This window comes from Fukomys damarensis, unplaced genomic scaffold (genome assembly GCF_012274545.1).
Source record: "Fukomys damarensis isolate Sample0158 unplaced genomic scaffold, DMR_v1.0_HiC HiC_scaffold_16, whole genome shotgun sequence".
Classification (NCBI taxonomy): domain Eukaryota; kingdom Metazoa; phylum Chordata; class Mammalia; order Rodentia; family Bathyergidae; genus Fukomys; species Fukomys damarensis.
Genome location: NW_022900928.1, coordinates 117742595 through 117754345, shown reverse-complemented (window position 1 = coordinate 117754345; position 11751 = coordinate 117742595). Strand labels below are relative to the sequence as shown.

General features: G+C 53.2%; 1 protein-coding gene across 5 annotated transcripts in view; it reads left to right on the top strand.

Moving 5' to 3' along the window:
- The window catches only part of Tns1 (tensin 1), a 165155-nt gene extending 156779 nt beyond the window's left edge, over nucleotides 1-8376 (top strand). For all 5 annotated transcript variants that reach the window (XM_033764621.1, XM_010611937.3, XM_010611940.3 and 2 more), the window contains 5 exons: nucleotides 1084-1155; nucleotides 1413-1581; nucleotides 2347-2415; nucleotides 2769-2801; nucleotides 4728-8376. In XM_033764621.1, the coding sequence (XP_033620512.1) occupies nucleotides 1084-1155; nucleotides 1413-1581; nucleotides 2347-2415; nucleotides 2769-2801; nucleotides 4728-4872 (488 nt within the window). In that variant the 3' untranslated portion in view covers nucleotides 4873-8376. The remainder of the gene's footprint in view (nucleotides 1-1083; nucleotides 1156-1412; nucleotides 1582-2346; nucleotides 2416-2768; nucleotides 2802-4727) is intronic.
- The last annotated feature ends 3375 nt before the right edge of the window (nucleotides 8377-11751 follow it).

Genomic DNA, 11751 nt, shown 5'->3' with positions numbered 1-11751 from the left:
AAAAAAAAAAAAAAAAAAAAAAAAAAAAAAAGCCTCATCCTGAGGGAGGCCCGAGAAGTAGGAGATATTCTTGAGGTTGAAACAAAGCCTCTGATGTTAATTGACAATCACTATTTATCCAGATCATTGAATTATTAATAATAATTGACCAACATTATTAGCTTAAAGGTCAAATACATCTGAAATAGCATTATTAACCACACAATTTTGACATTAATTAAATTGTATTTTAATAGAATGTACTGCAGTAGTTCAGCAGTTACAAAACTTTTACATGTAAGTTGTATAAACCAGCACTTCTCAAAGTGTGGTCCCTGGTTCATGGCCATCAGTGTTGCTGAGAAAAATATTCTCCAACTCCTCACCAGAAACTCTGGATTGGGTCCAGCAATCTGTCGTAACAAATCTTCACACCCAAGTGTAAGAGACACTGGTATAGTTAAGAGTTGTTTCTTATTCTTATTTTTTTTTCTGATTTTTCTTTTCAAAAACATTTTCATTAAAGTATAGGTGAACTTAAAAATTATACTACGTACAGTGTATAATGTGTTTTGACACGTACACATTGTGAAATGATAAAATTGAGCTACTTAACCCATCTGTCCCTCAATGCTTGTTAACCCGGAAGTGATTCTTGTGCTGCCTTGGTGGTTTAATGAATGAGGGCATGTGTTGATCTACACAAAGACACAGCAACGCAAAACTGCAACAGCAACTCCAGCTGCTGAGCTTGAAGCCTTCTTCTTTCCAAGCACTGGGCTTAAAACTGTAAATGGAATGGTCTCAGAAACCCAGTGATGTGGGCACTGGCCTTGTCATCCTTATTTTATAGACACTTAGCAGATGCTGGGGGTGAGGTTTGAGCCCAGCTCTGCTGGATTCCAGGGCTCTGCATAGTGTGCTGAGCCCTTGCAGTGGCCGTTGAACATTCAGACAGTATGTAACCCAGTGCCGACTGCCAGGTCCTGCTAGGAAAAGAAGTACTCAGTGCACAAAATATTGCAGTGCTCCCTCTAGGCCCAGGTAAATACATGCTTCTTTCCAGCTCTGGGGATTTAATAACCAGCTGAATTTTTGTCTCAGATCCCACAGATGAATCGAAAGATAACTCGGGCCCTGCCAATTCTACCACTGACCTGCTGAAGCAAGGAGCAGGTGAGCGGTCACCTGAGACTGGATCCTTGCCCCGGTCTTTCCTTCTGCCTTCATGCCCCTGCCTTTCCTGCTGCAGCAGGCTGGAAGTCTCTCCCAGGCCAAATGTCTCTAGGCAGATCACATTTCTGTGTGCAGATGCTTTGGCCCAAGGCTGGCCTGAAAGTCATCTGCTACCTTTTCCCTGAAGAGAGAATGTGGGGTAGTGCACCCGACCCACTCCAGCCCACATAGTTTCTCTTTGGTTTGGTTTTCTCCAGCCTGTAATGTGCTCTTCGTCAACTCTGTGGATATGGAGTCACTCACTGGACCGCAGGCCATCTCGAAAGCCATCTCGGAGACATTGGCCGCTGACCCCACGCCGGCTGCCACCATTGTTCATTTCAAAGTCTCCGCCCAGGGAATCACGCTGACCGACAACCAGAGAAAGTGAGCCTTTTCCCTCTGCTTCTGTGTCGGGCCCTCCTTCCTGCAACCCTGCTGTCCACCCACTCACCACGCACTTATCGATGGATTCCGGTACTCATCTGTTGTCCCCTGTACCATGTGTCTTGCATCCATTCTGCTGCTAACTAACTCATCCATCCTTCGTCCGTCCATCCATCCATCCATCCATCCATCCATCCATCCATTCTCTCACCCACTCACCAACTGACCCATCCATTCACTGGCATCCATTCATCCCCTGCTGTTCTCTTCATCCATTTATCCTTCTTTTTTTTGCTCATCGAGTTTATCGGTACATTTTAGGTATACAGTATAGTTCTATTCATCACTGGGATTCACCCATTTATCCTTTCATCCACCCATCCCTCTCCAAATGTTTGCCTGCACTGGGTGTTCAGCCGTAGATAAAACTGATGAAAAAGTCACTGCCTCCTAGGAGCAGAGCCCTTCCTCTTGGCCCCTCTATCCTAACCATGTCCCCAACCCAGTTGCTTTTTCCTTCACTTCTCATTCCCCAGCCTCGGTTTCTTTCCCAGCGACTCAGACACGTTTCTGGGGGCACATCTGTCTGGCTCTGTGCGTTGTTTGGGTCCCCAGGGTGAGTGGCTTAGGCCATTTTTCTCATAACCAAGAGTGAGTCTGTGTGGACCGACTGCAGGCACAGATGGTGGAAGGGTGGCCCGGCCTTCAGGGAGGAGGTAGGAAAGCACAGTTACTCTGGCACTCATGCCTCTGTTTGTGCCGTAGGCTCTTCTTCAGGCGACACTATCCCCTCAGCACTGTCACCTTCTGTGACCTGGATCCACAGGAAAGAAAGTAAGTCTCTTTAGCCCCCTCCGCCCTCCCACAGCTCCTTCTCACTGACACGTGCATTTGTGTGTATGTGTGCATGCGTGTGTGTGCTTGGTTCAGTGTGAGGATCCTCGTGTGTCTGGGGAATGTGAGTGATTGTGCCGGGCATTCTCCTGAGCCGTCCCACCTGGACACCCACTTCCACCCCTCTGCTGTGTGCCTGATCCTGAATCTGTTTCCTTCTCCACACCTGGGAAAGCACTATCTTCTGTCTCTCAGAAGTGGGGCTCCTCTGCCTTCCCCAAAGGTCTGGGCTGGTCAAGGAGGGCTCTGGGGAGAGATGCCGGGGTCTACTCTGACCGTCTTTTTCTCCACAGGTGGATGAAGACAGAGGGAGGTGCCCCTGCGAAGTAAGTGCAGCTTCTCCCGCCACCCAGTTGACTGGAGCTAGGGACAGGGGCTGAGAAAGGGCAGGCAGCAAGGACTGAGTTTTGGAGAAAGAGAGTATAGCCCACATCTGTGGTGTTAACAGGGAGGAATGGGTCTAGGCACAGAGAAATCTGGCGAGGGGGGCAAATATTTTTAAATGGTCTTAAAAGAGAGACTGTTTTAGGGAGGGGGGTGGCATGACCAGGCTGCAAGGCCCACAAAATAGGGTGGGTCTGGCCCAGGGTGGGGGCAGCTAATGAGTAGTTTTTAAATGAAGAAATAAAAAAACAGATAAGCATGTCTGTAATCCTAGCACTAGGGAGGCTGAGACGGGAGGATTGCTGTGAGTTTGAGAGCAACCTGGGCTGCCTAGTGAAATGCTGTTTCAAAAAAATCCAACAGAAAAAAAAAGAGAGCAAATGGAGTCAGGGCAGAGTGAGGCCACCTTGGGGGAGAACGGATGGGCCTGGCAGTGATCTGGGCCTGGTCAATAGTGGGGGCTCCAGAAAGGATGCTTGGGAGGAAGGGGGTCTCATCCTTCTTTAAGCATCAGTAGCCTCAGGAGATTTGAGTCCCTGCAGCTTCCTTCTCAAGTCCCTTCCAGCTAGGCAGGCTTCAGCTTGCAGACAGGGCAGGGGGCAGCGTTAGAGTGGGCGTGAGCTGGCCAGGTCTCCCTCCAGCAGGGAGATTGGAGATGCCCCTTCCCTGCCTGGACTTCCCCAAGCACCAGAGCCCCAGCCAGCCTGGAAAGGAGGTGCTGGGGGCTGCACCAAGGACCCTACTTCCCCACCACCCTCGAGTTACCCCGTCATTCCCAGCCCTGAGACAAAGCTGGCAGAGAGAGCACAACTGTAGGAAGTACAGGGCTGTGTGTCTGTGTGTGATGTGTGTGGTGCATTTGTGTGTGATATGTGTATGCGGCTGCTGTGTGTGATGTGTGCAGCTGAGTGTTGTGTGTGCGCGCAGGGGTGTGGTGTGTGAAAGTGTGTATGCACATGTCCCTAGTGTGTATGTGATGTGTGCAAGTAAGTGTGGAGATGTTTGTGCTGTGCACACATGTATGTATGTGGGGAAGTGGTATGTGAGCATGCTGTGTGTACCTCTGTGTGTTTACACACATGCACACGCACACGCACATGCTGGCAGCAGAACCCAGCCTTGCTAATCTTAGCCATGGCTGCCTTCGCAGGCAGAGGGGTTTCCATCGGAATCTCCAGCTGTCCTGATTTCCCCATCTCGCTCTAATTAGCAACATGCCAGCTGGGAGGGGCCTGTGCTCACATTCTGTTCTCTGCCCTCATATTTTTAACTCTGTTTTGCAAAGAGAGAGCTTTAGGTCACTCCTGACTTGATGTGGCAGGGGTGAGGGCACAGGTGTGGGGTCCCCCCTGCCATTCTCCGTGAGCCCAGGAGGAGTGTGTGTGTGTGTGTGTGTGTGTGTGTGTGTGTAAGGCAGGGCCCCTGCCTGTCCTGCCTCACAGATCTGAGAACCGTGGTGTCTTTGAGGGGTGGTGGCGCCTCTGCCTGGCAGGCCTCAGGCAGTGCTGTTCCTTCGCAGTGCCGGGTGCAGGACCAGCCAGGGTGGGCGGGGCTGGGAAGGACCAAGGCACTCACTCGTCTGGGAATGTTCCTGGTTTATTTCTGGTCTCATCCCCACCCTACCCTCAAGTCTCCTCATTCACCCCCAGCTCCCGCTCCCACCTCCCAGAGGGGAACTTTTGCTGCCCTGAAACAGAGTGACACTGTCTTCAGGACTGGGCTTTGCTGCAGTGTGGTGGAGAGGGCTCCCCCTGATGCTTGGGGAGCTGCAGGGCTTGGGGGCGGGTTGGCCTGAGTCAAGCTTGCTGGTCTGCCTGGGCTGTTCTCCTGCCCCCCTTCAAGCCAGACACCCTTTCCTGCCCCCACAGGCTCTTTGGCTTTGTCGCCCGGAAGCAGGGCAGCACCACGGACAACGCCTGCCACCTCTTTGCTGAGCTTGACCCCAAACAGCCTGCCTCTGCCATCGTCAACTTCGTCTCCAAGGTCATGCTGAGTGCCGGCCAGAAGAGATGAACGCCCAGACCCCTTGCCCAGGCCAGGGCGGTGGGGATGGGGAATGTGGGGAGGGGACCCATGAATCCTGACCATCTTGAATCCAGAAGGAGGACTTTGGGCCAATTTTGGAGGAGAGAAGAAAGTGCATCGTGGGGAGAGGGAAGTGCATTGTGGAGGGGTGGGGGAGAGGGAGAAAGAGAAAGCTGGAGGAGAACTCAGATACCCCTGGGTAGACGGAAACTGCAAAATCCCAAAGCCTCCCAAACTAGCCAGGTCCTCCTGCTCCCCCACCTGCTCTGAGAGGACAGAGCTCCTCAAAGGGCACCAGCAGGCCTCCTGGGACCCATATTTTAGGCCAGAGGGAGAGAAGATCTGCCTCCCTAACCACCCTGCTTTGTAAGGAAAAATCAAGCTGAGAGAATCTGTTTTTGGCCACCTGTAGGTAGGTCCCTAAGCCAAACAGCCAGTGGTGGACAGGGAGTGATGGAACTTTACCTTCTGCAAGTGCCTCAGACCCAAAGGCACCTCAGGTCTGAGCTGTGCCTCTGATGTAGGATTGTGTGGGTGCATAGACACCCCCTCCACATCCTCACACACTGATTTGTATCTGCCTCTTTCTGCTAGAATCGTAAACAGCTCTACTTGTCTGTGTCACATGTGCTGGCAGCACATGTCCTTAAGATCCAATGGTTAGGTTGGTGGATGACAGGGTGTCAGGGAGGGGACAGAAGCCCTCTCCTGCAGGAGTACCTAGGACCACGAGTCATAGAGAATCTTTTTCCCGGTCCCCACACCTGCCCTCTGGAGGCTTTGGGTGCCAAAAGCCCATCCTCCTGTGCAGAGACCCTGGCAGGAGGGGTGGCCTCCATGCAGCATTCCCGGTCCTGTTCTTTCTCTGTGGGGAGGCCAGGGCGATAAGTTTGAGGAAGCAGAGACGCTGGTGTCTGCAGTGTGGGCAAGGACCCATCAGGAAAGGTGGCTGCTTGGCTCTGGCTTCTCCCCCTGCAGTGTATGAACTGGGCAAGCTGTCCAGCCAGGGCTCCCGACTTTGCCTTGCTCCTAGCTGTCTGCAGTTCCTGGGCTGGGAGCCTTAGCACCAGCCTTATCTCAGATTTACTTATCTGCATGATGCCCTCTGGGAGGCGAGAGATGGAGCCTTCCAGATCCTCCCTGCCCTGCTCATTCCTGTAGCGTCCTCATGTTGGGGCTCATCCTGAGGAGCCTGCTTCCTCAAGCCCTGCTCACCAAGGCTCTAGGGAGAAGCCTGTCACCCATCTCCCCTCTGTAAATATTTTGGGCTCTGACCATTGCAGGTACCCTTCTGGCTGGGCTACCAAAGACAATACCAGAGAGCTCCTAGGACTGCTACTGGAGCCCCACATGGCCTACCCACAATGCCAAAGTCTGGCTTTCTCCCCTTCTGCCTTGGTTTCCTCTAAGAGCCATGCTGCCCAGGGAGTAGAGAGAGTGTACATTTAGTCCAAAGGACCTAGGGTCCACTTGGACAGTTGGGAAATCCCCTGTCCACCTCCCAGGAACTCTAAGCCAGAAGGAAAATTCATCAGGACTCCATGCTTAAGCCTACAGAGGTCCCCTAGAAAGAGGCATTGTACTGATATATAAATATATATAATATATACGTGAGACATACTGACAGAATCTGTAAGCTAATAAAATATAAGAAAAGGTTAAAAAAAGAATAGGTAAATTGACAAGAAGTATTTATTATTTTCCCACATTGCTTTATGGCCTCCCTGGGCATAAACCAGTTCCTGTGCCCTTCTTAATGTGCAAGTAGGAGCCTTCCCTGGAGGAGCCCGGGGTCTCCTTGCTTTGGCCTTGGCCTTCCCTAGGCTACGTTGGGCTCAGTGGGATGGGGTGTGGATGCGCCGTGCCCGTGTGCCCTTGTATTCTGGCAAGCCAGGACCCAGTAGGTAGCTCCCTGGGTGTGTGTGGAGCCCCCCTTCACCAGGGGCCTGGTGAGTGTGTGAGTGTGCAAGGACTCGGGAGTGTGTGGCCGCAGCTGTATGCTTCTCTTGTGTTTTTTTCCTCCTCCAGGGAACTGTATCCCTGCGGACCTTCTGTTTCAGCAAGCTGGAGAGGAGAGTGTCTGTTAGGTGGGGGACGGGGACATAGGCCCCACTGGCCCCCCCACTTCCCAAAGGGTGAAACCTTGGGTTTTAGTGACAAGGTCTTCCAAAGTGCCCTTCTGAGATTTTCACGCCAAATACCTGAGTAGCCCCCTCTCCTTCTTCCCTAGTGAATCCTAGTTCACTTCCAAGATAAGAGATATGCCTCATCCCTTTACTTTGTAAATACCCCATGTCCCTGCACATCCTGGGAGGCTTTTTTGGGTCTGAGAATCCTCTCCACATTTGAGGTCTGGCTGAATATCAGACCCTCTGGCAGCCTGACCAGGTCCCAGGACTGAGTCTGGGGTCGGCCTGCACCCCTACTTTTCCTGCCCCCTCTTCTCGAGTGTGGCCAGCCCCTGAACTCCATTTGGAGCCCTGGAGCCAAGGGTGAGCCACGGGAAGGACCCAGGTGTGCACTGGCCAGCTGATCACTCGCTCCCAGCATGCCTCTGGGTGTCCTTTCTAAAAGGATGATGGGAAGGAACCCAGGTCTCCACAGTGACCCCACTTGTGGGAGCACACTGTAGGCTGCTTCCCTCCCCTATCCTGTGTTTCACAAGTGGGCCTGCGTGCGTGCACGCGCGCACACACACACACACACACACACACGCCATTCTGCATCGCAGTCTATTCTTGCCAAAGATTTCCTTTTTTTAAAAAAGCACTTTTACTCATTGTTATTATGTTGTAAATGTTTGCCTTCCCCTTCTCTTGACCTCTTTTGCTCTTGTTTACTGTTGAATCTGTTTGTCAGCAAGGAGAGTGTTGTTTGGTCTTGAACATGAGCCGGGATGGGAGAAGGCCTGGAGGAGTGGCAGGAAGGAGCAGGAGACACGTGGCCAGCCCACAATGCTGCAACCAGACTGCAGGTCCCCGGAGCAGCCTGAGGCCCTGCCCCTGCTGGTCTGTTCAGTGTCTGGAGGTGAGGGAAGGCACAGAGCAGGGAAGCGACATCTGTGATTCAGCAAGGAGTGGGCCCAGTGAGGTCCCTGTGGCTCTTCTCATGGGGGAAAGGGGATCAGCTAGACCTGAGAACTAGACCCCAGAAGGAAATGGTGAAAACGAGCAACCTCAGGGGTGACTGCCCCTCCCGCTGCCAGGGAGTCCTGGTTCCCTTATCTGAGGGACACATGTCATGTTCTAGGATCAGGGGAGCCTTTGGACCCATCACATGTGAACTGTGAAAGCTATGGACACTGACTGCAGGTTGCCTTCTGCCCTGGATTTTTGAGGATTCCTTGGGGGTGTTCGGGAGTGGCCAGGAGAGTGGGACCTTTTCAGCATATGTGGTCCCTCTAAAGGGGATCCCGGGAGGGAAAGGAGCAGGGATCCTTCTGCCACATTCTGCTAAGTCTGGGCTGAGGTAGAGCAGACTTCATGCTGTCCAGGGGAGGCAGACGGTTCTGTGGCTGACCAGCGTGCACCCCACCCTGGGTTTTGTCCACCATCTTGCCTCATGGGGCTTCTACCCCTCTTGGTGTTTCCCAGCTTCAGGTCTTGAGATCAAATAGGTAGCGTCCCACCCACGGGAAGCAGCCCATTGCTACCCCACACTTGGGGTCCTTGCAGAGCTTCAGAGCAGTCTCAGTGCCACCTTTGCATCCAGGTCCAGGTCCTGGAGCTCTGAGACTCACGTGTCCTTGTGCAGGGGTAACAGGATGTGTGTGTGTGTGCAAGTGTGGATGTATGTATGCGCATGTTTTGCTCATCTGTTTAGGAACTTAGGGGTTGGGGCATCAAGCTCAGTATGACCCAGCCATGAGAGGAATCAGGAGGTGAGGCCTATAAGGCCACAGTCAGCAGGGTCTCAGTGTTGAAGACAGTAAGGATCAGCCACACGGGATGGGCTCAGGCAGTGTATTCCTTCTTGTCCCCTGTCTTCAAATATCTGCAGGGCTGGGAGATCTCTGTTTCCCGCACCTGGGCCCTCCCTAGCAGTGAGCGACATCCCCCATGTGTCCCCTAATCAGTGTTAAACAGTACGACACTCTCCTGCGGTCTGTGTTTGTGGTGCATGTGTGACAGCATGTCTGGGTGTGCATGCTGCGTTTCCACCTGTCCTCTTCTCCCTGACTTGTCACCAAAGCAAATGCAAGAGACTCCTTCCACTACCATCACCATCACCACCCCCACAGTACCCCCAGACCCTTTTCAGAAAAAGCAGAACACCCCAGCATCCTCCCCTCGCGGGCTTTGTATTTATATAGATGGAAATATACTTTATATTTTGTATCATTGTGCCTATAACCTCCGCCACCTTGTACAAACCCTGACCTCTGCTTCTCTCCCCGCCGTGGATGTACACAGATGCTGCCCCCACTCCTGTACAGCTGCTCGGTTTCTTTGCGATCCATTGTATGGCTTCATAAATGATAAACTGAAAGGAAATCCACATTGCTGTCCAGCTTTGTTGTTTGGACAGGTTCTTCGGGGGCTCTGGCTTGCAAAGGGGGCCTCTGCCGGGCACCAGGTTTGGGGCTTCAGTGATGTCTCTATGGTTAGCTCACCCCAGATCCTCCTAAAGGCTTCCCCGCCACCCAAGTCTGGGTCCTGGCCACACTGAGTTATTTATCTGGGCTCTCAGCTGTGAGAGAAACTTAAATTCATTTCAGAAAAATAAAAAATAAAAGGAGGAGGGGTTTTTCTGGGCCCAAGAGGCTGAGAAGGCCGGCACTGCTGCATGCAGATGCTCACATGGTGGGGTCAAAAATTTGCCCCTGGTGCTTCGTTCTGAGTTGGCTGCACTCTCGGGCAGGCCGTGTCCAAGATGAAGCCACCGATGCTGCGGTGTTTGTGGCACCAGCGTGGCAGCCTCAGCACAGAGCGGGCTCTTTCCTCCTCGAGTTCTCAGCAAGAACCTGAAACAAATGTTCACTGGCTCTGAGGGTCCTGCCCGGCTCAGAACTCAGTCCACTGCCTCTGAGGCTCTCTGTAGCTACGAGACAGAGACTGAGGAATGGTTGCCGGGCACTTTGGGGAGTTTCTTGGAACTCTGGAAGTGAGTCCTAGCCTGGGTGGGCAAGAACTCTGGTGCAGCAGGTGTGCAGGGCATGCACGGAGTGCAGCGCAGCGGAGGGAAGGGCAGGAGGGCCAGGAGGTGGAGCCAGGGACAGGATGAAAAGCACCGAAGTGTGGGCCCTGGTGCGCAGACACTGAATGCATCAGCCTGAGATCCAGCCTGGGCACTGGGATGGTCTCCTCGTGCCCTGGTGACTGTGCAGCCAGGGCCGAGGACCAAAGGGAAGGACCTTCCACGCATGCCCTGGATGGAGTGGTAGGGAGGTGGGTGGCAGAAGTCCCTCTGGTCTGGTTCAGGCCCCACTGCCAGCCCCTCCGGGGAAAATGCTGTCTGCCCCTCATAGGGAAGACCACTGGTATTTTAACAAGTTCCAGGCCTGGAGAAGGCCTCTGATGCCTCTCCTTCTGCATCCCTTGGGTGGAAGGAAGAGGAGGAGCTGGTGTCCCTCAGGGACCTACACTCCAGGGCCAGCAGCTGCCATGTGGGAGGACCTGACTGGCAAATCCCAACTGCAGGAGCTCTGGGATGTCTCCTTGTGGCCATGAGAACCGGATTCTGCTTTAAAGGATTGGATTTTCTGGGGTTTTCTTTGTTAGTTGGTGAGACTATTTATTAGTACTTAAAGTTCCTAAGCAGTCTAGAACATGGGGCATTGGTCCATTCTAAACAACACCTGTCAGATGTAGACAAAACACCAGTGTGTACGCTCACACATGCAAATACACCCATGTACACACACTGATACACCCAGAGATGCACGCACAGCCTCACACGCACGTGCACAGAAAGATGCACAGACAGACACCCAGGCACACAGATGCGTACACATGGGTGTATTAGACACATATGCACACAGATGTGTGTGGAAACACAGACATGCAGAACCCAGGGTGTGGGCATGGAAAGATGTGGAAGGGGCGGAGCCCAGGAGCTTGGCTAAGAGAGTGGAGGGGACACCAGTGTTCAGTGCTTCCCAGGTGTCCGCAGTGGGGGGCCAGAGGTGCAGGAGCCCCTTCTGTGGCTCCATCCTGGCTGTGGGCACAGACTAGAAGAGTGGCCCAGATTGGGCCCTGCACCCCGAGAAGGGCCCCTTTGAAGTATGACCTTTTCTTTTCTGTTTTTTTCTTTCTTTTTTTTTTTTTGGTGGTGCTAGGAATTGAACCCAGAGCCTTTGAGCTACATATCTGGACAGGGGGTCGTGCTGAGTCGCTAAATTGTGCAGGCTTGGCTCGAACTTATGATCCTCCTGCCTCACCCTCCCACCATGGTGGGATGACAGGGTTGGGTCACAACAGCAGCTTGGTGTAAACTTCCCTCAAGGGAACTGGCATCAGCGGCAGGCACAGGTGGGGGAAGGTGTTCCCTCCTTGGGCCCCGTCCTCACCTGTAGACTGGGATGGCTCCTACTGTGGAGATGAGGCCCTGTAGCACCTGGTGTGCAGCCCTGGTGCCTGTAGCCCCATAGATCCCTAAGAAATCCATGCCTCCTTTCTTTTCTGGTGCCTCTGGGCTCTGGGGAGACCTGGCAGCAGAGCGGAGACATGGCAGACAGCCGCCCCAACGATATTGATCTTCGTAGCTGTCGGCTCCAGACCACAGCATTCGGCGATGGTGGGATAGCCGCCTCCGTGGCTCCAGCTTTTATGGGGCCTGAAAGGTCATTTCTGGCCATCGAGACAGGATGTCCAGGAGCTGGGCCCCTCCTCTCAGCCTCTGCTCCATTCCCTGCTCCCAGCTCAGCGG